Raw genomic sequence first — 26,850 nt, 5'->3', positions numbered from 1 at the left:
CCTACATATAATCAGGTAAGTGGGCCACTGTATAGGCCATCTTCCATAACAACGGCCTGCTGGGGAACTCTGCTGATTTATGAGCAAAAAAATCCTTTTTCAACAAGTATGCAAGAGGATTTAAGAGGAAAAATGACATTAATCCTAACAAGAGGAGTTAATTAGAGTTAATGCAGTGTGAAAACCTCCCAGAAGAGTTTGGATGTCTAGTCCTAGGAGAGGATTTGTGCCTTTATCTCTCACACTGAATGACAGTGTGGAGAAAAAGAAAGACAAAAAAAATTTAACAGAAGATTAGGGGGTAAAAATTAAGATGGTTACAACAATTTATTGATTATGAGTTAATATAAAACTGATTGCTCTAACGAGTCATTGATAAGCGGCCATTTTCTTAAAAACTTGAGTTTTCTCTTGTAAAGTGAGGACTGACGTCTTCCGTAACGTAAAGGGCTAAATGCTTCATATGCTGATGCTGCTCCGTCACGTAGCACCTCAGCGGAATGCGCGATACAGAGGTGAAAGTTAAGGAGCTTTTCAAGTTTTTATTTTTCAGAAAAGAACCACATAATGTACATTTTTCATACCAAACTGGATTCTGTTACGACTGTTTCTTTTCGTGACGGTTTGGCGCCGCCATCTTTAATTTTAAATCAACGGTTTGTGTCCGTTTAAGAGTGACAAGCGGCGCCCTCTGCTGGATGGTGGCCAAACTACAATATTAAAAGAAGGTCTTGATGTTGTAAAAGACAACATTAAAAGTCCTTTCAATGTCAACATTAAAAGACCAATTTAATTTAGATTGAATTTAGTTCGACTGGAATTAATTTCAATCTAATAAACCATTAATCAATCCAACTATCTCTACTAAAAACCGATTTGAGGATTACAGGACAACAAAAATACCTCAAGGTGTCCTTGAAAGAGTCTGATGTCTCTTAAAAATGGGACAAAGATGCCAAAAGGTAAACCTCAGAGTCCCAGTAATGACCTGGGACCTTTAAAGGACAGCCTGACTGTGTTGCACGCTGAACACTGGAGTGCTGCACCAGTACCTGGCTCATCTCACTCACAATCATTACTCTTTCAGGCGGTTTTCCTCGACCATGCTGGTGTTTTCCTGAAACCTCTCGAGTCTTTTTCCCTGAAGTTTGCAGTGTTTCTTGTAGCGTGACACCCCACCACCCCACCCCTACACTGACGCTTGCTTTTCTCAGTGAATATGATACACACTGCACTTCTCTCCCTTCCTCTCATCAATAATGAAACAAACAGAAAGGGGAAAACATGGAGATTCGACCAACAGCTGCCACATTGCGATGATCACGCAACCTTCAAAAAGGTTGTTACTTAAGGATGACATACCGAATCTTGTTTTTTTTTTCTTATTTAATTGATTGCACACTGAATTGAAAAACAATTAGCACGTCTAAAGGCAACTCACACAGGCAGATCAGAGATGTTACAGAACCCAATTTCTTTTCCTGTTCAAAGACCCTCAGTGGGTTTCATTCCAGGCACGGCTTGCCGTAAAAAAAAAAAAAAAGCTGAGCTTATTTCCCAGCTCAGCACTCAAACTGGCATCGTTTTACCAGCAAACCTCAATCACACAGAGCAAATCATTAAAACAGCATTACGTTCTGTTCATGGGCGAATGTTGAGAGTCATGTTTAGAAAGATACAATGGAAGTGGGGAGCAGAGAAGGTGTGTAAAAGTGAATCAGTAGCCATTGACCATATAATTGTCTAGTTTGTCCTAGAAATCTGTTTTTATGGGGGACCAAAATTGCAACATTGGTTATATTTTTAGCTGGTGTGGTTCGCTTTCACTGCACTGTCAAATGAACCGAACCCTTTGAGAAACCTGTTCCCCTCCTCGCCTGTGGTGGCGCTGCACTAACAACTACTGAAAGAAACAACAAGAAAACCTCTAAAAAGACATGAAGGTAACTTCATTCTTCACAAAAAATGGAGTGATGTCAGATGTTAGAGGTTGTAGGTTGGTTAAAGACCAGGAGCCATTCCTCCCACTAACTCAGGTTTGTTTTGTTTGTTTTTACCCAGAATGCCCTGGGCTATATCACTACTGCTTTTGGAGCAGTCTCAGGTCCTCTTGCATCCACACGTGTATTCAAACAGCGCCAAAGTTCACTTTGATCGAACCGAGACCGAGTTTTCTAGGCGGACCAGATTTCGCTTTTTTGGTTCAATTAGGCATTCACACTTCCCCAAACAAACCAGATTTTCTAGGCAAATGAACCGGAATTGGATTCATGTGGACGAAACAAGACTGGTGTGAATGAACCCTTAGATCGCAGCGTTCACCACTGGTGGAAACTATCTTGAACATTTAAAATAAATCCCTTGTGTTTTTGTGATTGAATGAATGGAAATGGCTAATGAGAGAAGCCAAACTAACCACATCATGCGGTCTTTACATTTACATCTAAACCCAACCTCTGAACACCATTAAAACCCAGTGACATCAATCAGAGAAGAGGCCGATTTGACTGGACATCTCCACAACAATGAGTGAGTGTGTGGTACAGAATAAATGCAATGATGACTAAACAGGAAACAGGAGTGGGAGACAGTGAAAAACCTTCCTTCCAGCCCAGAAACAGCCCACAGACTGATGGCATGTTGGAAGCTTATAGGCGGACACTGAATGAGGAAGAGGAGTTGGAAACAGTTGTTATCCTGTCGTCTCCTCCTGCTGTACTCCTCGTGAATTCCTGCAGCATTGAATCATGATGGGGGAGTCAAAGACGGGCAATGTTCTTGGAGAAAGATCTGGTTGAAAGCTGCATGCTTAATCTACGTTGGATGTTTGTCCACCGTGGATTTGAAAGGAAATATGTTTTTCACCCCCACGTCTACAGCCCATGTGATCGACCTGCAGCCTGTTGCACCAGCTGTTCAAACTTGGCCTAGTTTAAGCTGGAGCAAAGAAGAAACAGACAAACGCTGAGGTGGAGCTCCCTCATCGCTACAGGAGTATCTGCACCAAATAAATGATAAAAAGGCTAAACAGTCTAAACTGTTTGGGTTCCACAAACAGCTTTATTTGCAGCCCATTTTCATTAGTTTCGACACAGAGTACAAATGCAAAACAGAAACCGCTTAGCAACTGACCTGGATTTCCAGGCCAGAGGGGTCAAGTCTCTGAAAGTGACTTATTATGCTTCCTTGAACAGGTTAGGAGAGGCTTGAGCTATGCAAAACATGTTCGTTACATTTTATTTCCACAACATGATTCTTAGATAGTAGGATTTTATTCTGCTCAGTTCTACCAATTTTGAGCTCCTTTCAGAATGAGCTGTTTTCAGGTGTCTTGTCACTTTGAATCTAAATAAAATAAAAATTGCTTGCCACACCCCCAACTCAACATTTACATTCGCATGTGAAAATGGCTGCAAACAAAAGCACAACTGAACATTTTTGCAAAGCATTAGTAGAACCTCCTACACAACCAACAAGAATGCAGCAAGTAGTTTCTGGATGGTAAGTCAACAACAACCAATGTAAACCAATGCAAAGCGGTAAAACCAGCTAACCAAACATGCTGGGAGTAACGTCCGAGTTGCTAGGCAACAAGGCTGAGCTTGGCTCGGGTTGCTAGGTAACAGCGCAGTGCCTTTTGAATGCGATTTGCCATTAAAGTTTTTGAAATGGTTCATTTTCCAGACACCAAAATGTAATAAACTTTTGTGAACTTTTCATCATGTTATAATGTCATTCCTCCATCAAAAATATACCTGGGGTGTTGCTGTGAGTCTTTTATATGTACTTGAGAAGTCCTTTAATCTCCATGGCAACCATTTAGCTGTGCCAAACCCCTGGGTGGAGCTAGCCCGCCTTCGGGATGCAGCTCCTCCTCAGAGCTGCAGTTTCCAAGCTTCCATCTCTCTTATTGGCTCCTTCAGACTAGCCAGCAGCAATTAGCAAACATTTGGTGCTGATCATGTTATAGGAGCTACTTCTCAGTGCAACACAAGTATAAACCTTGTTAAAGGGCTAATAGAGGAGCTATGTTGTGACAACTTCCTGAAGACAAAGTGTTGGAAAGAGCAAGACTTCTTAAAGAGACAGAGGCCCAATTTCAAGACATTAAATTACAAAATAAAATTTATTTTCAGTCATATTTTATATATATAGAATTCTTTACAACAACTGAAGTTAACATGGTTCTTGACTGTGGTGTAAAATGGCACATTTTGCCTGGAAAATACATAATACTGACCTAAAAACGGCTGGGTGTTTTTTTTTTTTTTTAAGAACTTGAGCTATTTTTAAAGAGACCATAATGGAAGTATAAAAATGTGCACACAATACAAATTTTGCATAAGATCCCCTTTAAAAGTAGTAATAGCATATTCCTGACTCGGATATTCAGTTTCATGGCCTTCCCCACTGATCATAGTCGCATTATTCCATGGACGTGGCCAACTCTCCAAGTTTAATAACAATCTGAAGGTAAAGCTGCTGACATTTTACAAAGGGTTTCTGGAAGAGATGCTTCAAAAAAGATGGCTATGACTTCCAAAAGATTCCCTCTGATGATCGTATAAAAGTTTCCTGAGTCCTGAACCGTCAAGGTGCGTCATCATTCCCACCAATGACAGCTTCACCTCACATAAGAGGTGAAATGATTCAGCAGATTCGGCTCATGTCTGCTGTGGCGTACCAGTCCCCTGTCAGTCGTCCAGGGTGACCTCTCTCTGAATCTCCCTCCTCTGTGGTCACAAACCCTTCATTTCAGAAGGCTAAGAGCCCACAAGTTCACCAAAGTGGCAATTACAGTTGAGCCCCCTCAATAACAGAAACTCACAATGACTCAGTGAAACATTTTGTGCCTTTTTTTGTTTCAAATCAAGAGAGCAGGAGCCGTTCTCTGCTGTACGATCGAGGTTTTCATCATATCGACCAGCTCTTCACCCGCGCCGCTGATTCGGGGCTTCATTTCCATTCAGACTGCACAGACGATGACGGCTGTCAGGCTAATGCTTCCTGAGCGTCCGCTGCAGCGCCGCATGCATACTGAGCCCACTTAAGGGACTTATGAGAAACCTTGGCTTTGCCCTCCATACTCTATTCCAGGCTCAATTTGCTGCTTCTGGCTGCCTTCCAGAGATCAGAGTCAAATATTGTGTAGGGAAACCAGTTATCTCTGGCAGACAACCGGCTAAAAACAAAACGCCAGGTTCAGCCAGTTCAGGATTTTTTTGTTATTTAAAGCATAAGACACAATTTCTTTCATCATTTATATTCAGTTTGTGAGAACTTTAAACTCTGAGAATGCAGGCGTTTGCTGAAGCAGTTGTGTTGAGTCACTCCTTTCAAGTTCAGTCTCCATCAGGGCTTTACCTCCTACTGCAGAGCTATTGTTGGTGATTCCTCAACCAGAAACTCTGTACAAAAACGGAAGGTTGCAACCTCTTTGACCATTAACGCAACCATTAAATTTGTTTTCCATTTTCCAAATAAGATACAGTTGGTCTTCTAACTTTTTAGTACTCCTGGCTGAGAGCCTCTGTGCTTAGTTAATGCTCTTTCCTGGATGAAGCCAGGAAACTAAACTATCTGTGTTTTACACACCTGACTCAGATTGGGGTACAGAGTTGCAACATTTGTTACATTTTCAGATGGTGCGGTTCGCTTTCAAACTGCACTGTGTCAAACAAGCCAAACCATTTGAAAAACTTGTTAACTTGTTCCCCTCCTTGCCTGCGGTGGCACTAAACCAAGAATCACTGAGAATCACTGACGGAAACGACCTGAAAAACCTCCACAGAGAACGATGAGTGCAACTTCTTTCATCGCGAAATGTAAACAAAAATGGAGTGGCAATAGATTTTGGCAGTTGTAGGACTTCTTGTTGTCTTTGGTAAAAGACCACAAGGCATTTCTACCTCTAGCGCAGTGGTTCTTAACCTGGGGTTTGATCGAACCCCAGGGGTTCGGTGAGTCGGTCTCAGGGGTTTGGCGGAGCCTCTGCTGTGGAGGTAAAGACACACTTGTGTAAAGTCGTGATGACGCCCCGCTTTGCCATCACTTGCTGCAGAGGATCACGTTACATTTCTTAACCAATCAGAGGATCACGTTACATTGCTTAGCCAATCAGTGCTGCTGAGGAGCCCTGATTGAAGGAGTCTCAGCATTAATTTGAACTTGTGTCTTTATTTACTTCAGCAAAGCTCAAAGTTTTTACCAAATTCTGTAGCTTTCGGTGTTCTTCTAAATCTGCTCCTTAGTCGAATCTTTTCAGGGTTGCGACTACCTCTAGTGGCGTGGGGGTGGTAACACAACTAATATAATTACATTACTAAATCAGAATACCGCAAAGTGTTTATTATTTATTATTAATTTTTCATTCTCTTAAGAATGTAGAGCTAATTAAATGATCTAAACAAGACCTTAAAGTGGTTTCAGTTTCTCTCGAAGGCCAACCTGTTGAAACTGTAGCAAATTTTAAATACCTTGGGTCGTTCCTGGACAGTCAGCTCAACTTTGCTGAAAACACTGACTATATTTTGAAGAACTGTTCTCAGAGACTCTACCTTTTAAGAAGACTCGTTCTAGTTAATGCTCTTTCCTGGATGAAGCCAAGAAACTGGCTTCATCCAGGAAGCCAGTTTGAATTTGGGGGGAAAAAAATCATATTTTATTTATCACTACAGAAGGGTTCAGTGGGTGCGCATATGAAACTGGTGGGTTCGGTACCTCAAAAAAGGTTAAGAACCACTGCTCTAGCGCTAGGTTTGCATGTTTGTTTAGATTGTTTTTACCCAGAATGCCTTGCGCTGTAATCCACTTCCCACTTTTGGAGCTGTCTCCGGCCCGCTTGGCGTTCACATAATCCATTCAAACTACGGAAGAGAACTCTGGTTCACCTAGAAATTTAGCTCTCTGTTTGGTTAAAGTGAATTCTGGTGTCATTCAAACCCATAGGTGAACACCAAGCGGACTGGAGACTGCTCCAAAAGCAGAAAACGTACTACAATGCAGAGCATTCTGGGTAAATATAACCAAAACAAAAGCATGAGTCTGGCACTAGCAGGAGAAATATCTTGTAGTTTTTTACAAAAGAAAAACAACAACTGTGTCTCCATTTTTGTTTACATTTCATAAAGAAGGAACTCAAGAGTCTTCTTCTGAGGTTTTTGTGTCGTTTTCTTTGGTGGTTTTTGGTGCAGTGCCACCACAAGTGAGGAGGGGAGCAGATTTTTCAAATGGTTTGGTTTGTTTCACTCAGTGCAGTGTGAAAGAGAACTGCACTAGCTGAAAATTTAACAAATGTTGCCATTTCAATTCCCAGTTGAACCAAATCTAGACCATCAGCTGTGAAAACACTCTAATCTTGGACCTGGACTGTTTGTCTGGAAAGTATCGTTAGAGGAGATTTGTTGTAAACTTGCATTTTATAAATACACTGAACTAATCTGGAAATGAAAGCAGAGACTGGAGACTCGATTTAACTCATTGACTTCATATTGTGAGTGCGCTCTACCCATCTGGACTGATGGCATAATCTGTGCTCTCATCTCTGACAGCTGACCTAATCTGCTGTTTGGACCACAGCAACGACCCAAACACGTGCCCATCTCATCATACGGCAGACGGGGGTAAAATAAGGGTCCGCAGAGGATTTAGATGGATAGAAGTCCGGGACCTCCTGGCGGTTGCGGGACAACCCCCCTTTTCAACAACTACAATGACGTTCTTATGCAAGATGTAATCTGGTTATACAATCCAGAATTGATGCTGGCAGCACAGGGAAACCACAATTTTAATCTAAAAAATAATTTTTTAAAAATCAAACGGCTTGACACCTTTTATATAATCACTCAATGCATGAACAAAAAGATGATAAAGTGTGACTGAACTGAAGGAAGTGATTGAATTAAAACCCAGTTAAGGATCTGAATGATTCATAACGGAGCTATTTCTGTCCACAGTGTCCACCGTCATGAAAAGTGACAGAGTGGGCAACATCCAGGCTGTCCAAACTCAGACACACTGACAGCGACCATGAGCACTGAAATGTGTGTGTGACTGCTTTCCGTACAGGACGGCTGCAGACAAATTGGTGTGTTTGGGCCTTAATACTTCAGAAGGTTCCACACTTTTCGAAACAAGTTGTCCAAAAGATAAAGTATCTTTTGAGTTTGTTTACTTACTTACAATATGATGTATATATTTTTATTGCAAAACAAAAAACACCAACTTTCAATTTGTTATTTTGTTTTGTTTAAAAAAAGGTTACACGTTATTTCAAATCTCCTGACAGGAGCCAAATTACATGTCTTGTAGAATTTAATTTGCCTCAAAGATGGTAAAAAATGTAGACTATACAGTATGACTGGACCACTATACCTGTTAAATTGAATAAATTTAACCCTAATATTCTTGGTATGTGTGCACAATGCATGAAACCATTACACTGCTCATGGCAATAAAACAAAATCAGGGCTTTTTGGGAAGAGTTTAGGAAAATAAAAGCAAAACTTATTTTAAAAAATAGCATTTTAATGGGCCACCCACTATTTATCTTGGGATTATATCACTTTTTGATAGATATGTTTCTCTTGCAGGACAAAAAAAACTATTGCACTCTTTTAGAAAACAACAATCCTTCTTTCTGACCCAAAATAAGAGCAGAGACAGTTTTTACACCCTGGCTGCTTCTCAGACAAAGGACACCTTGGATTAATGCTTTATCATCATCATCAGATGATGATAAAGCATCTGACCCGAGTCAGAGACCCGACACGGGTCTCTGATGACCCGTGATCAAAGAATGCAGCAATTACCATCAGTGGAAACAAGGTGAAGAAGAGAGCAAAGGTCAGGATATCGCACCTTAACTCAGGGTTTACGAAATATAAATAAACAGAAAAAAATACATTCAATCCACTATTATATCATACTTATTACTATTATTAGTATTGTTTTGTGGTAGTTTTATTCATTCTACAGCAGGGACAATGTAAACTAAAATATGAATAAACCTTATGTCTTGAACAGTTTCAAATGTACCCTAATCACCTGACTGGTCTTAGAACAAAACACTGATTTAACAGAAAATAAAAAGCCCACTATTTCAATAAGTAAATCAAGTCATTACTAATAAGTATTCATTACATTGAAACATTAAAAAAGTAAATTGTGTTAAAGCAAATGACCTTACGTCTCAAATTAAATGCTTAATATGGGGGCATTTTTCACATGTCCTCCCTACATCCAGTGGGGGGGCGCAGGTTGCTACAATCAATAGTAGCCACACAGGCACACCTGCTAGAAGGAAACAAACGCACCCAGTGCAACACTTTCATTCTATTGGCTGAGAGGTTGCCAAGCGACGTTACTTTTCTGTTCCAAGGGCGAGCAGAAAATGATTCACAAGCGAGCAGAGAGGTTTGGGAACAGAGATTTGATCCGAGCGCAAGGAGAAAGGCTTGAGAGAGCACAGTGAATATTTGAAAGAGAGCAGAAGTTTGGAGTACAAACATTACAAGTTTTGAGAAGAAATGACATGAAATCCTGCTTTCAAACTGAAAATGTGTCACTCTCAAATTATGGCATAAAATAGCTTAAACACAAAGAGTCACAAGAAAACCTCTATAAAAGAAGTTACAAGTTTTCTGGCATTCAGCAGATATAAATAATTTTGGTTATTGTATCTGACATAAATTAACAAAAGTTTATTCTGATTTAACTTCAAACAGTGAGAGAAAATATCTGGTTTCAATAATGTTTTCCAAATTTAGGCTTTTAATCCAACGTTAGATTTCACTTTATTATAAAACCGTGTAGTTAGAATATTGAGCTCTTGATAAAAAATCTAAATGAAACTAAAGCATTTTTAAGGTTTTCAAGCAGCCGTATGAAGCCCGTTAACTCTTCTTCTACTTCGTCTTGGTTTCCTTCAGTCCCCACCCTCGCACTCCTCGGACAGCAGAGGTCCAATGGTCCTGCGGTGAATTTAAAACGGGTTTTCAATCGCCGAACCGGCCTCAGTCTGTGCTGGGATCAGCTCTGTAAATCCCTGCAGCCGACACCAAATCAATTACCACACGGCCAGTGGGTAAGCAGAATGGGACGCTTCACAAAGAACTGCAGAAACTGTCCTAAATATGAAGCCACATGGCTCACTCTGCCCCATCGCCTCCAGAAACCAGAACCAGAACCAGCAGAGAAGGACTTACTCAAGTAGTAAGTATTGTAATTATCCAACAATCAAGGCAAGAACTCATCAAACTTCCTACAAAGTTAATCAGAGCTGTACCTGGAAACCGTTTTCACATTAAATGATGTTTCAGGCTGGAAGGATTTTATCTAAAAATTATCAAATTATCAGTAACACTGCTGCCATTTCTTTTCTCAATCATCTAAACAGCAGAATATACAGATCTGGAAAAAACTAAGAGCACAGACACTGAACCCCATCGAAAACCTCCTGGTTGTTCCACCAAATATTGATTTCTGAACTCTTCCTGAGTTAAAACATTAGTATTGTTGTTTCTAAATCAATATGAACTTGCTTTGTTGCATTATTTGAGGTCGTTATTTTGACCATTTCTCAATTTCTGCAAATAAATACTAAATTTCTGATTGGAATTTCAGAGACATGTCAGTAGTTCATAGAATAAAAACATGTTCATTTTACTCAAACATAAACCCATAAAGAGTCAAATCGGAGAAAGTTATCCTTTTAAGTGATCGCTTAATTTTTTTCAGAGTTGCATTTGAAAACAACACAATCAATTACGGCTGAAACGATTAATCACGATTAATCTTGATTAATTAGATTAATCTGTCATTACTCCAAAAATTACAGAGGATTTAATTTGTGACAAATCTGTATTTTTTCACCAATATAATCCTTTGGTTTCAGTCTACCAATCGTTTTGTTTTACAAGCATATTTTACAGCTCTTATTTATTTGGACTTTGAATTTAGGTCAACTACAAGAAGGGATGGCTGACGTAAAGGCAGGTGTAAATATCTTGCGTCGTTTTTCATTTCTCTACAAGAAAGAAATAATTAATATACAAACCACAAAACCACAACATTTGTCCAACATAACCACTTATGACACAGGGAAATGACTTTTCATGTTTCCTTAACATGGATCTTAATTTTTTTTTAGCCATTGTTAAATCTATTTTTTTATGTCCCTACCAAATACAGTCTGCTTTTACTGCATGTTCAAAGTCAACGTGGTAAAGGAACAATAAACCCTTTTGACATGTATCTATTAAAACTAAAGTTCAGTTTAGTGTTTTCTGAGAAAGCATTCGCATTCCTATTAGCATTAGCAATTTAAAGCATTCGCATGTTAGTGCAGTGTGAATCATGCAACCATTAAAATGTTCTGCAGGTGCAATAAGGACTAAAAGGCAACATGATTTGTGGAGCTAAAGGTCAAATTCAGAAGGAACTACTTTGTCCTCAAATGATGGAAAAATGTTAGTTTCTGTGAAAGTAAAACTGAACTATTTGGAAGTAATGATCGTTGTTACATCTTGAGGACAAAAGGAAAAGCTTGCAATCACGAGAACACCATCCTAACTGTAAAGTACGGTGGTGGCAGCATAATGTCATGCAGCAGAACATTGCAAGAATTACAGTAAAGACGGTACAGATCATTATAATCCAAATTATAAAATATTTATTAAATTAATTGTATGCTTTAAAATTCAACAATAATGCAGATTTCAATATTGTAATAATAATATATAAACCATAAACCTGTCTCCTTTCTGTCCAGAAGTGTTTGAAATTAAAGAAGCAAACTTGTTTAAAACAACTCAAGACACATAATAAATTATTTGGAATATTATGAATAAAGAAAACTTACCTGATGTAAATAAACCAAAACAGCAGATCAATGAATATGAAAGTGGAATGTGACTATAATTGTCAGGAGACATTATCTTTCCATAAGTTACAACAACATTTAATTTGCCTTTGGGGTCAATAAAGCAATTTCATTTTAATTAAATTGTATATTTTCAGGATTATAGTTTTTTTCTGTTAAAAACAAAAAGTGATGCCTTTAAATTCAATTAAGAAATACTTTACGTACGTCAGACGGAAATTAAACGTCGTAACTCAGAGTTTTTAGCGACTGACGACTACTTTAGTAATGAATTAATCACAAATGAGTTGATTAACCGTTTCAGCCATGTTGCTTTAGATCTGATTTTCTCGTCATTAGGTTTGAATCCATGTGCTTCATCGTCTTTTTGCTAAATTGTATCTTTATTTTTAATTTAAACTCCTAAAAATGGAAATAAAATGATGGTTCTCTAACAATAAATTTTTTTTTTTACTAGATATTTATCTAAAATTAAAAAAACGAATTTTGCAGCTCTAAATAAATTGTTTTATTTGGCTGCACTGATGGTAAAAATGTCTCTTTAGGTTGTAAAGGTTGCAGATTCTGAATTCATTGAGCACTTCCTGTTTACAATGTGGTTACCATGGGAACCAGCACCTCTGGAACGCTGTTCCACCTGACGTTAAAAACTCAAAAACACCGCCTCCGTTTTCACACCCAGCCTGTTCCAACTCTGGCAATCTGCTTACAATAGTTTCAATAACACGTTTTTAAAATGTCTTTAATACTTATTAGGAATAAATTGTGTAATAATAATAATAATAATATTATAGGTGGAAAGAGGAGGAAACGTAACTTCCTGTATGTTGCTCTCCCAGCAGTCTGAGCCGGGATTATGTAGCAGGGGGGGTTCAAAACAAAAAAAGCCTTTCACCGCGGGACTTATCCAGGGTGGAACAGAGCCGCTCTGGAAATATCAATATCCCTGCTTCAGTCAACGGCACGTGCTGATTCAGCACTTTTCTATCTCCAGGAGTACATAGTTCAGAGATAAACTGCTTACTGTTGATACGCAGCGACTAAACCAAAGCCTTCAATAATAAGACATAAAAAAGGAGAATATGACGGGATGGATGTAGACTCCTCGGCACTCCTCTCTCACAACTTTTTGGTCGCTTCACTCCCACAGACAGATGCATGATTCTGGTAAATCGGAGGGAGGAAGGCTGTAGTTTGGCAGAAAAGAGGGAGGCTGATGTAACCTCCCCGGAGTTATTACGCAGGTTAACACTGCTGACCGCTAAAGAAGACATGACTTAGCAGAAGAAACGAACTGACGCAGGTGTGTGGTCAAGAGCAGGTGGATAATATGTAATCAGAGCTCTTTTTTATCTAAGCCTGCATGACATAACTGCTGCAATATTTATTTAATATCAGCTGGTTTGTCTAATTGATGTTCATCATCAGAGTAAATAACTTTTATAAATTCTGATTCAAACCTCTGCAGTGTCGGTATTAAAGCCGTTATGCTGCTTCCAGCTCTTGGCATGCTCTGACTGTGGGTCGAAATTCCACACGGCCTAAAGTTAACAAAACATTTAACAAGAATTTGCGCCCTGGAGAGACGTCCACACGGTCAGCCAAGCTTCCCTGCTGCAGTCGGAGTATTATTGAACTGTTCGCCTAACGAGACGACCAAGCCTTTAATACTTCCTCTGCTGTGTCAGGTGGGTTTCTGAGTCATGCTAATTCAACTAAAAAGTTCACATCTAAAAGGTGTTGAAACGTAGGCATGCAACAATAAGCAATAAATCAATTAATCGCATGATAAATTAAAACAAACTCAATAATTTCCATCTTCATGATTCCTCTTTTCTCTCTTTTTACCAAAATCTGAAGGATAAAAGTCTTCAGTCTGATACTTTGGTCTCAACTAGTGAATTTTTTGAAGGACAATTTTGTTTATAGACACTTTATTATCCATTTTATTTGTTATTTCTGTTGTTTTGTTTATTTATTTTGGATATTTAAAATGTTTTCCAGTTCCACGGTCAAATGTTCATTCGAATTTAAAGTTTATCGATCTTTAAGAGTCTGTTCTGGCATTGTTATGCCATTACCAATACTTGAAAACGATCTCAAAACAACAATTTTATCGTTTATCGTGATAACTTAAGTGGATAATTTATTGTCCAGCACAATTTATCATGACAGGCCTATTAATTAGGCTCAAGGTCTTTTTTAAGTTTTGAGTGCACCTTCAACATTAAAAAAATCAATCCCTAATTATAGGATACTCAGTTATTGGTTTTATAAACTTATTACAAGTGATTGAGAAATTATCAGTTCCAGATATATGAAATCCATCAAAAAATCTCCATGTCCTGTATCTTTTAAGTGCATCCCTGCTCCAACGGCTCAATTCAAAGGACTCAATCAGGAAGTTTAGCAAAGGCCTGATCGTTAACCGTTCATTTAATTCAGGTGTGTTGCATCCAAAAGTTGCAGATGATATGCAGAATAGAGGTCCTGAGTTGGAAAAAATAAATTAATGAGGAAAAACAAATGAAAATTAAAAAACTTGAGCTTTAACTAAACATTTTACAAAAGCCTAGCTTATTTACTGGATGACAATATCATTAATTTGTTGAAATTTGCTGCAAATTTTGTCTTTATAGCCTGAAGAGTTCATTAGTTACATAAAAATAAGTTTAAATCAATGCAAATATTTATAAGATCTAATGTGCTTCTGGTAGTAACAATTTCAGAGATATAGTTTACATAATTCAGTTGTTTTTAGGTTTCGGTTGATATTAATGTTTGATAATTACATATTAATTAATGTCAAACTGATAAATTATTAAAAGAGAATCTAATTAAAGTGACAGTCTGCTGCTGAAAGCTGTGACTAAATCAGTTTGAATTGTCAGGCTCCAACAATGAGACAAAAACATCCCAACAACAACAATAAAAGCAACAACAACACCAACAAAGGGACAGCAGCTTGTCAAACATCAGGATCACAGCTAATGTTAGCCGGTCTGCAGCAGAGTCCATCGGGATGAACCGCATCAGAACCGGGTCGGGGCAAGGCTGAGATGGCCTGACGGTCCGCAGAAACTCACCTTGGGTTTATAGAGCCACTTTCTGAAGCGGTTCATGGCTCCTTCCTTTGTCACAGCCCCTCCTCAGCTCTCCTCTGCCGCCCGCCCGGTCGGTCGGGAGCCTCACGGTGACGGCGGGCTGCTAACCCAGCTAGCTGCGGTGGATCCGCTGTCAGCCGGAGAACCAGACACGGTGTACGGTTGGTTCTCCGAGTCTACACCGTGGATGTGGACCGGAACAAAGCACATCTACGGGGAGTTATTCCCATTTTTCCTCTATTCCGACGCTCAGCCTGCCTCCTTCTCCTGGACACTAACCGACTGACGGATCCTCTCCGCTCCGTTCTGTCCCCCCGATAACGTTACTTCATGACGGTCACGTTGACAACAGGCCCCGCCCACTTTCCCTGCGATGGTGCCTTCAAGGGCCGCTTCGACCAATCAGAAGCCACCTGTGAAAGTAGGACTCTACCTGTACTGCACCACCCAACTAACCTAAACCGAGCAAACAGGTTCCACAGGTTTCTGTTTGGCTCAGGAACTGCGTCTTCCTGAGAAGTGGGCAGAGTACCTGCAAATTATACTCAAGTAGGAGTAGCACTACTTCAACATATTTTTACTCAAGAAACGTAAAAAGAAGCCATCCAAGAAATTACTCAAGTATGATTAAAAAAGTGTTTGGTAAAAATCTACTCACGTAATGTAACTGATCAAATTATCAGTTATTTAATATGTAGAAGTTACATAGTCAGACTCCCCGAAATATAAAGTTAAGTGGAAATTTGGTATTTTATGGACAAAAATGACAATAGTAAAAAATAACAAAATCAGGCAAAATTATTATTATATATTTTTTTTTCAAATCGGTATCTTTAAAAATAAATAAATAAATAAATAAAAACTTCTGAACTTTAATAAAACACAGATCAGGTGTGTGTGTCTGCGTCTGGTGATTTTTTTTTGGTTAAAACATGTTTGTTTTTCTTTCAGTAGGTAGAAAATCCAGAAATTTTACTCAATTAAGAGTAGTAATACTTCATAATAAAATGACACAAGTAAAAAAGCAAAGTGTTCTAAAAATACTCCTAAAAGTATTTTTTCCTCCAAAAAGTTATTCAAGTAAATGTAATCTAATTCAGTAAACGTAAATAGTTACTACCAAACTCTGCTTTTTGATAATAGAATGACCAACAATTTCTAAGTCTTACACACCAGATTAAAAGTTCATTTGGTTTAATTTGGTTTCTATTACATCTCAATAAGTGGTTCAGAAGATGGTCTAAAACTGGAGTGTCATAGAATCTGACTACTTTGTGTCAAAGTAGACAAATTTTAAGCAATTTTGCTTGTTAGTTTTCTATTTTAAAATACATCTCTTTTCATAGTTCTCATGTGACGTCACACTTCTGGAAACTTTGTAGCAGACAGCCATCTTGGTATCTGTAACTAACTGTCATGACTGTTGCTTTGGAGTTGCTATGATAACAATAAATAAGCTACATTCTCTGTCTCATACAAGTCGATCCTGACAGCAGTGATTTTGTTGATATATCTTTCTCTTGCACATTGGTCAGATCTAATCTATTTCTTTTTGTCAGTCTTGTAGCCATGGTTCATCTATGCTTTGTGCTGCATCTGCCTACCAAGATGGCGGTTCAGTACAGATCACTTATGGTTCAGACTTGTGGGAACTATGTATGTTTATCCCTTCTTTTTTGTGTTTTGTTTTTAAGTAGGTTTTAAAATTCTATTACCGATTGTCTATAGATAGTTTACATTGGGTTTGCACATATTTTATATATCAGACATTCAGTAAATGTTCTTAATTGAACATTGTATTAGTATTTTTAATCTGTGCCTAATATCTATATAATAATAATAATAATAATAATAATAATAATAATAATAATAATAATAATAATAATAATAATAATAATAATAATAATAATAATTTATTTATTTATTTATTTATTTACAATAACCACTAGGTCAATCAAAGTGCTTTACAATGGTTAAAATAAGATGAAACATATAAAGCATAAAACATAAGAGACAGGAAAATAAAGTTAAAAACCTAACAACAAATGTCAAAGTATTAAATCCTGTGCTTAACATATATATATCTGCAGTCTTGACTTGAAGAGGCCCAGGTCAGAGGTCAGTCTTATTTCAGCCGGGAGTTTATTTCAGAGTCAAGGAGCTGCCACAAAGAAGGATCATTTGACCCAATGCTTATATTTAGACCTGGGCTCTTCCAAAATGCCCTGATTTGAGGACCTAATGTCCTCAATGCACAAGAACAGTTAAAAGATCAGATAAATAGGATGGGGACAGACCATAAGAGCTATAAAAACTAACATTAAAAGTTTTAAATCCTAGCCAGCTGTCCACAGCCCCTAACATATGCAACAACTCCTTGAACAATCTCGGATAAAATTAGTTAAAAGCAATTTCCGTGTTGCAATTCATAAAGCATTTTTGAATATAATTTGAAATTCCAACAGCACGTAAAGGCAGCACCCAGCTCGCACTGACGTCAGGTCGTTCTAACGGTTATGGCGGCCAACAAAGGATCAGGATGCCGCGATGATCAGCTTGTTGTAAAACTGCGAGTGACTTTTAAAGACTGAAACAAAGATTCCTACTATAAAAAATACACATCGCCATTTCAGACAGAGGCGGCGGGTTTCTGCTGGGTTTCAGCCATATTCAGAGACAGCTCTGTGTACGTCAGTTGCTAGGCAACGGCTGGAGACGCTTTCTATCCAAACCTTGAATTTTTCTTTTGGTGGCGAAAAGCTGTTCTTGAAGCAATGTCTACTGAAAAACAGGCAGTTGGAAGAGAAGTTGACGATCTTCCGGTGAACCAACCAGCAACAGACTTATCGGATGATTTAAAAATGTTGTCATCCGAGTTCGGATCTCTAGTGAAAGTAGCCTGGACGTTGCTCGATAAGTTTTCAACTGGCTGCCGATGTGTGGACGAGTTCATAGAGAATGTTTCCACGGATTTACAGGTGGTACATAAATGTAAAGTCACACTAATGCTAGAGATTATTACTACGACGGCGTATTAGAGCCATTATAAGATAGAAAAGAGTAGCAAATTTCCATTAAAAAAACTCAGAAATTTTGAGATTAATCTCAGAAATTTTCGACAAAAAAAATCTTGGATATTTTTGAGTTTGAAAGGCACAATTTTTTGAGTTTTGGAAATTTTCTGAGTCTCAAAAGTCGAAAATGTTCAACTTTTGACACTCAGGAATGTCCAGATTTTTTGTAGAAAATATTTCATTTTAATGTCAAAATTTCTGAGTTTTTTTTATATATGTAAATATATATACATTTTTGACTTTTCAAACTCAGAAATTACCAAGTTTTTTCTAGAAAATTTCTGCAATTTTTGTTGGAAATTAACTTCTTTTTTTCCATCTGTTATCTGTTGCAGAGCTTTGATCCTCTGGAGAGGAAATTCATCCTGGACGTTTTTTCTGGATGTGTTGAGTATGAAAAGCTGCTTGATATTGTTGTCAATACTTTCTATGGTCAGCACAGAAAGTGGTTGTGCAAAAGAGATCGCAACCAGTTCATCGGTAAGTAAACCAGTGATGATCCAGTGGTGACCCTAATGGGGGACCTGGGAGCCAAGGCCCCCACTTCAAAAATGTTGGCCACCCCACTGGCCATATGTAGTCATTCTTTTTTCAATCAAGAATAATTGAAAAAAGAATCATTCTTGATTGTCCAGAGCAGGCCTGCTCTAGACACCCCATATTGATTTTCTGAGGGAGTCACTGGTATCATCAACTGCAATAATAATAATTATCATCATCATCATCATCATCAAAGGACCTCTGACATGTTTGTTATGTGCTTTCAGTTATCTGCTACCTCTGCATGTTTTGTCTTGATCAACTTGGACTTGAACATTTTAGCACCATAGTTAAATCTCTGGGTCGCCTGAAGATGCACTTCGTAAGTGTCTGAGCCAGAAAAAAAAAATTAGAGTGATCAGTAGATCTGCTATGCTTCTCTCTGTCTGTTCAGTTTCTAGACTTTTTCTTCTCAAACATCACCACATGGGTACAGGAAGAGTGGAACGCAATCTATGAGCCTGAATTTGTGGAGAAGCACTGGATTACCCCTCTGCTCAGGTAATAGAAACTGAGAACTACGGAAGAGCACGAGGGTCAAAACTATTCTCCAGATTCTGACTTTAAACTGAGAATTCTGACTATAATTCCAGAATTTATTTATTTTTCTCAGAATTCTGTTTTTTTGTCAGAAATCTGACTTTTTCCTTAGAATTTAGATTTTTTTTCCCTCAAAATTGACATTTTTTTAGAACTATTACATTTTTATCAGAATTTTGACCTTTTCTCAAAATTCTGACTTTTTCGCAAAATGCCGACTTTTTTCAGAATTCTGATGTTTTCTCAGTAAAAAAGGTCAGAAAAGTCCAATTTCTCAGAATTTTGACTATTTATCAAAATTTTGACTTTGTTTCAGAATTCTGACTTTCTTCAAAATTTAGATTTTTTTTTTCAAAATTCTTAATTTTTCTCAGAATTTTGAATTGTTTTAAAAATTCTGACTTTTTTGCAGAAATCTGAAATTTTTTCAAAATTTTGATTTTTTTTTCAGAATTTTGACTTTTTCTAGGAATTAAAACTTTTTTCTCAGAATTTTTACATTTTTCTCAGAATCAGAATCGCTTAAAATGTTTCTATACTACCAGAAAAATCTAGTCTTAAAATTAAAATCTACCAAATAAATTTTGAAAAGGCATTCCTAGAACAAGGTGGAAACAATTATGGGATTATTTTAATGTTCAAAAATAATGTAATTGACATACATTAAAGAATGTTTATATTTTTTGGATTTTGATAGAAATTGACACAGAATTAGAATTCAGATTTTTAAGCCAGTATTCCGAGAAAAAAAAATCAAAAGTTTGAGAAAATTTTTTATTTGGTGGCCCTAATTCTCTTCCACAGTTTACTGACGAGAATTTAGATCAATTTATTTCAAAGTCAAAGCAATGTGTCTGTGTGTCCTGCAGGTGGCGCCCTAAGATCAATCATCTCATGATTCAGCTCTCAAAAAAAGAAAGAAGAGCTCCAGCTAAACTCATCCACTGTCAGGATTTCATCTTCTCCAAAAATAAACTGCCAACCACACCCAAAAGGGAGCCGAGCCCTGTGCCAGACAAGTTCACACCAGTCAGGATCACATTTATTCTAACAATATTCAAAAATATCCTCCAGCAGCTCAGTTTAACTGCTATGGTTTGCATTCTGATACCAGATAGTATAAAAATGTCTTAAATGTTGAAATAGGCAGAATAAACATAAACGTGTGAAATAAACAATGCATCCCATTTTAAATGTAAAAGCATTATAAAATGTTGCCAAACCCATTAAAGCCCATCATAATGTTTGTGTTTTTAAAAACCAACATTCAACAACTTTTCAGCAATGTCATTTATTACATTATTAGTTTATTGTTGAATAGGTGAAAATATTTAGATTTTTTTTAGCCCTTTTTACTTGACACTTTTGGTCCATGAGAAAAAAAGTTTGGACACCCCTGATTTAGAGAGTATATGTTTAAACTATTGCACATTTTAGGCAAATATCTCCTGGTACACTAAAAGTTCTGCTTTGCTTCTGTAGGTACCAAGAAGTTCTTACATAAGTCCAATAGAACTGCAGAAAATACAGGAGTGTAAAGAGAAGAACAAAAAAAAGGCTGAGGTACAACGTCACTTTGAGACCTGATGACAAAACAACTTCAAATTTAAAAAGTATTTTATTGATCCCAAATGTAAATTAAATATTGTTGTAACTCACATTCATTTAAGTTCTTCAAAATTATTGTAGATAGTATGTCAATGAAAGTGAAATGTTTTTTTTGCTGTTGTTTTTTTTACATTTTGTTATGATTATTGCTTATTTAGTCTGAGATTCATTTCACAGAGTAGCAGCATCACGACCCAGAGAGAAACAGTGCAGCTAGTAAACATCTGCAGCAGAGATTATTTTACAGTCCAACATGCTCTCACTTCCACATCTGCATCTTTCCAACCTCAGAAACTTCTGCAAGCGATCCAGTACAGATGTTGGGATCCGGAGAAATCAGAACAAACGGAAGTACAGTCCCCTTATTTTACTTTATTTTTTATTAATTAATGAATGAATTAATTAATTTATTTATGTATATTGTTTTCTTTTCTGAACAAAGAAATTACTAATGACATAAAATATTTTCAAAAACTAGTTACAACTCGTTCTGAGTTGTACACCAGAGTATTATCCAGATTAATTTTTAATTTTTGATAGTCATAATATTAGCAGATAAAGAATGGCTTAAAATTAAGAGAAAAAAGTAGTTTTATGAGAAAAAGCTTATAGAATTATCAAGATCTGACATGACCTGCTCAATCATTTCAAACTCAACATTCCTCATTTTAATCTTTCACTTTTTATGTTGGAGTTCTCAAAAAATTACTACTTCATTCTCCTTTATTATGACTTTATTCTTGTAATCAAAAGAAAAAGTAGCCCTAATATTCAAAGTCCAGAATATGCTTGCCCCAGGCGCGCTGACATCACTCTGAACTATGAAAACTTTGAAAAAAAAAAACCTAGATTTTCCACAAATTAAATCATCAAAATGTGATTAATTGATAAAATCGATAACATTGTACATCGTTAGTGGAGAACAGAATAATTAATGTCGGCTTTGTTTTGTTTTGCAGAGTGTGATTTCCGAGATTAAGGCAAAAGGCGACTCCAAAATGAAGTCTGAGTCTTTTCATGCAGTAGAAATTCCTCGCACTAATATGGTACTAATCACTTGTTACACCTGCTGCACTCCATGATCGGTGTGTAAGTCGTCCACAAGGATATTTATCTGATTATTCCAGGTGGAGAGCCACTCAGTCAGGCTTAATAATGCAGCTATTTGGAGAAGAGAGGCTTTGCATGACCGTCTGGTGAAGGAGGAGCTACACAAGTAATGAAAAACATCCAAAAATACATTACTGACACACATAGATTCAATTAACTGGGATTACAATTTTTCTCAGTCGCTTTGCGCACATCTCTCTAATCATTTTTGACATTTGCAAAACATTAAGTTCATTTCTCAAAACAAATATCTGTGTCAATGAACAAGTAAGACCTTGTTTCATTGTGTAAAATATTCACCAATAAGCAACTGAAAATGTAGGAATTGCACATAATCTGTTGCATGATGTACAAAAGCATTTCCAACTTGTTCACAAATGTGAGAAAATATGTTTTGAAACAAAATGATTTGAAGGTTGAACAAGTCGTTTTATGAATTTCAAATTTGTTCTGAGAAATTCACCTGAAAAACTGAAAATATCTAATTCTAGTTATAAATAAATGTTGGGCCTCTTTAAAGTTGATTATAGCTTCATAAAACAACACATGAGGGAAGAGTAAAATATGGCTGAAACGATTAATCTGATTAATCGTGATTAATCAATTGTTGAAATGATTGTCAACTAATTTAATAATCGATTAATTGTTAACTGGATACAGATTTGCTGAAAGAACAACATTCTCAAATTAGTAATCAACTCAAAGCTTTAAAAATATAAAAATTTTGCATTTACAATATAAGAAAAACTTTGTAAATAGTTGAACTCCTCAAGTTGCAGTTTTAGCTTCACCTGGTTCAAACTCTATTAGTGTCTTTTATTAAGCATCTTTTCCTATACAATTATTGATCAGTTAATCAAAATAAAACAAAAATAAAAAATCAGCCCTGCACTGTACAGAAGCAGAAAGCACAGATCTTTTCACATGTTGATGTTTTGAGGTTACAAATGTGTTCACTAAAGGAATGTTGTGTTTTTTTCAATTTTAGATAATAAAATGTTTATTTTGTTATTTTAAAATGAAATAAATTACTGTTGATTTGCATCTTTTAATGTATTTCATTGTATAAAAAATCTGATTAATCAATTAGTCGTCAGAATAATAGATTAATCAATAATTAAAATAGTCGTTAGTTGCAGAACTAACGTAAAACAAAACATGGCGCATGAGTCAACTTGTGAATTAACTTTAAATAATTTTTTACCCAGTAGCTGTTTGTTTTAGCTGGTTTGGTTTGGTTAATCAGCCTTCCTGCCTCTTCATAATCAGATATAAACGATGTTGCTTCGCTGAACTGATTTGAAGGAAACAACTGTTTTAACAGAATAGATGAACTGGTCCAGGGAGCTGTAGACCCGTCGCCTTTCCTGCAGCGGCTAAAGGAGCTGGAGGAGCGGGAGCGCCAGGAGAAGCGGCAGGCAGAAGAACGGAGCCGTCTGGAGACTCAGATCATCGAAAAGGAGATAATTCTGATTCGCAAACGGATTGCTGAGCAAAAACATGAAGCTGCTCTGCGCAAGAAAGAAGAGGTGCGTAATTATCACTTCACGGAGTTGAGAAAATGTCTTTACTAGGGCTGCAACCAATGATTATTTTAGTAATTGAATATTCTGTCGATTATTTTGATGATTAATCAATTAATCACATAGAAAATTGGCACTATAGACAGATTTTTCATTGAATTACTTAAGCCTTTTTTATGCGATATTAGAAGCACATTAAAAGATACATTTTTAAATTAAAAACTAATATTTTATTGTAAAATACAATCATATATAATTCCTCTAATGAATTTGGACCAGGTGAAGTTAAACTACATCCCTTAAGGAGTTCTGAGGAGGATGTATGTCAAGACAAAAGATTTTTTATCTTAAATTCAATATGCATTTTGTACCGTTTTGACTTAATTACTCCTCTGATTGTGTGTCTTTCAGAATATTGCTTTATTTTTGAGACCGTATACTTCAGTTAATGATTAATCGATTATTAGATTAGTTGGCGATTATTTCAATAACCGATTAATCGCGGTTGATCTGATTAATCGTTTCAGCCCTAGTTTTTACAGAAGATTACACAGCACTTTAAAGCATGAAGACACGCTGGCGATCAGTTATTTATAACTCTTTGTCACAGATGGTTTTGAAAATAAGTTTTAAAATATCTTCTTGCCCCCCAGACTGCTCACCTCAAGCAAAGATATGCAGAAAAGCGGGTGAAGGAAGAAAAGGAAATAAAAGACTTGGTGCAACAAGTGATGGAGGGCAGGATTAACTCAAAAGTAGCTCAAGAAAGGAGCAAGAAAACAAAGCAGAAAATCGGTAGGCCTTGTCCTTTGATGACATAAAGAGAGCAATTTTACGATTCGTTTCTAATTATGGAGATCTTAACGCACATTTCACAGTGAAAGAAGTATCAGAGGAAAAACAGGAGCTGCTTCGCCAAGCCCTCCAGGAAAAACAGGAGGAGTTCAGAAAAAGGTCTCAAATTGTCCGCGAAATTCACGTCATTGAGTCGCTGCCTATCGTCAAATCGAACAAGTTCGACGAGACGGAGGTAAGTGGATTTCACAGCCGGCGTCAGGGATCCCTGCAGGAATTCTGAGCCGTCTGTCTGGGCCAGACCGCAGGCTATGAGCTGCTGGGTGAGATGTCACTGGCCGAGCTGAAGGAGAGGCTGGCGCTGCTGAGGCAGAACCAGCAGAAAGAGGAGGAGGAGCGACGCAGCAACATCCTGGAGGAGAAGCAGAAGAAGAAGCAGCAGATCCTGGAGACGCTAGACAACATCAACCTCTACAGGAAGCTGCTGATGAAGGAAGCAGCCGACAGGTTGGCTGACACGATTCATCAAATTAATCGTGATTAATCGACTATTGGAATCATTATCGATTTATTTAGTAATTGATTAATCGTTATCTAATCGTTATATTAAAAAAAAGACATATACAGAGCAGTACAAAATATGAGTACATTTTGAATTTAAGAGGAAAATTTTACTTGTCTGTAAATATGTTCTACCCATAACTCCTCAATTTGTATAATTTTAGTTGCACCCAATTCAAGTTAGATTTAAAAAGTCTCAGATTAAGCATTTTTTACTATCCATTTATTAATCGGTTAATCCAAAAATAGCCAGCAGATCAGATCTATGCAGTACTGGTGTTAAGTCAAGCAAAAAGGTCTGAGTTTGAGAAGTATTTTTAACTGTAGATGCTTCTTTTGCTACAAATAATCAACTGTTCACCAAAGGAATCATATGTAATTACATGTTAGGCAATAAAATATTTATTTTCTTATTCATTTTTATTTGCATCTTTTAATTTGTTGCTAATATTATGTAAAAAATATTAGGAATATAAATAAAAATCAACAGAATGTGACTGTTTAAAAAACAAACAAATTAATCAATTAATCGTCAGAAAAGTTGATTAATCAACAACTAAAGTAATCGTTAGTTGCAGCCTGAATCAGAACATAAATGTGACCGATTACAATTTGCACTTATGGGGCTTTTGCTGTTAATTTCTAAACTGACAATGTATTATAAGCCAAAGTTAGCCATAAAGGCTAGTTTTCACCTGTAGTCCCTCAGGTGAAATGCAATACATTTAAGGGCAATGCGATTCTTTTGGCACCTTGCAGGAAAGAGGAGCAGCGAGCCCAGCAGGAGCTCCTGAAGCAGGTGGTGAATGAGGACGAGACCATTGTGGCTCTGAAGAAGAAGCTGGAGGATAAGAAACAGGCGTTCCACAAAGTGAAGGAAGTTGAGCGGAGCCAGCTCAAACCCAGCAAAAGGCTCGTCAGGAGAGAGTCTGATCAGGTGAGTTTCCTGCAGGGATCCATCAGTCTTCCTGCTTCGACATCAGTTGTTCTCCTCTCCTTCCTTCCTCCAGAAAGAGTTAAAGGAGATAACATGGGAGGAACTGGAGCAGAGCTTAGCCCGTTACGTGCAGGACGCCAAGTGATTCAACCTCTTCGGAGAAAAACATGTGAACGATACTCCCTGATATGATTCGTGTTTCACCTTATTGTTATTTTAAACCATTCTGACTCATTTTCCATCCATTAAATCTCATTAAAAATTTCCCAGTGTGCCTGAGGTTTATTCACAGAATCACAATTTGTTGCACCACTCTTGTTTTAAGAGCATATTTTGTTTCAGTTCCTCCAACAGCTTCAAGAAGCAAGAAAAGGTGAAAACAGGAAGTGAACCTTCAACCTCTGACTCACTTGGGAATTTTCCAGAACACATCGTCCACTAACGTTACTCAGAAAGTCCAGGATCATCCTGACTGCTCACTGTTTTCCCACCAACTTAGAAGACCGGATCGGAATTATGTTAACAAATGTGTTGCCATACAAAGAGAATAAGCTTTATCTATAAGGGCTTTCCATACAGTCAAAGTTTAAACAGAGAAACGTTAAACTACTTGAAATACGATCAATTAAATGATCAAATCAAGAGAACAGACAGTTAAAACAAGCAAATATTAATAATAAAACATGAAAGAATAACAGTAAAATAAATGAATCACTTCCAGAGAATGAGGAACTGTGAAATAAGGAACTGAGCCAGGGTCACATGATGAAATAAATACTAAAGTTTGTTTTGATGTTTATTGTTCATTTTAGGATACCATGTATTTGCTTTGGTTCATTCTGTATGTTACATAATAAAACCTTGATCTCATGAAAAATATGTAAATACTTGATGAATAAAAAGATTTATGTAAATAAAAAAATCTACATCATAAATGATTGAAATGAATAAAAAATGTTTTGCACAACATGAAATAAACAGAAAAATGTCAAAAATATGAGATAAACGTAAATATAACATGAATGTCTGATTTGTTTGATTAAAAATATTTAATCAAACAAATAATTGATCTGAACAGGCTTGGATGAAAAATTATTGATCCACATATAAAATATATAACATTGGAAATAATTTATGTAAGTGACAAGTATTACACAGTAAATTATTGTTGTGGAAA

The 26,850-nt window shown here is 36.9% G+C and overlaps 2 protein-coding genes across 3 annotated transcripts in view; one reads left to right on the top strand and one right to left on the bottom strand.

Annotated features, from left to right (window-relative positions):
- The window catches only part of zfyve28 (zinc finger, FYVE domain containing 28), a 29,464-nt gene extending 14,126 nt beyond the window's left edge, over window positions 1–15,338 (bottom strand). For both annotated transcript variants that reach the window (XM_008400054.2, XM_008400055.2), the window contains exon 1: window positions 14,968–15,338. In XM_008400054.2, coding sequence (XP_008398276.1) covers window positions 14,968–15,003 — 36 coding nt within the window. In that variant the 5' untranslated portion in view covers window positions 15,004–15,338. The remainder of the gene's footprint in view (window positions 1–14,967) is intronic.
- Window positions 15,339–17,477: 2,139 nt separating this feature from the next.
- cfap99 (cilia and flagella associated protein 99) lies at window positions 17,478–25,936 on the top strand. The gene is made up of 15 exons (XM_008400056.2): window positions 17,478–17,963; window positions 18,395–18,539; window positions 18,827–18,921; window positions 18,994–19,100; window positions 20,009–20,168; window positions 20,622–20,702; window positions 21,039–21,098; window positions 21,707–21,793; window positions 21,875–21,963; window positions 23,182–23,386; window positions 24,034–24,175; window positions 24,259–24,410; window positions 24,477–24,682; window positions 25,496–25,673; window positions 25,747–25,936. Exons 1-15 carry the CDS (start codon window positions 17,760–17,762, stop codon window positions 25,816–25,818), a joined length of 1,983 nt encoding a protein of 660 aa, XP_008398278.1. The 5' UTR covers window positions 17,478–17,759; the 3' UTR covers window positions 25,819–25,936.
- Window positions 25,937–26,850: the final 914 nt, after the last annotated feature.

The sequence above is a fragment of the Poecilia reticulata genome, linkage group LG22 (assembly GCF_000633615.1).
Source record: "Poecilia reticulata strain Guanapo linkage group LG22, Guppy_female_1.0+MT, whole genome shotgun sequence".
NCBI lineage: Eukaryota > Metazoa > Chordata > Actinopteri > Cyprinodontiformes > Poeciliidae > Poecilia > Poecilia reticulata.
The sequence above is the reverse complement of the archived record's forward strand: the minus strand, read 5'-3'. Positions and strand labels throughout refer to the sequence as shown.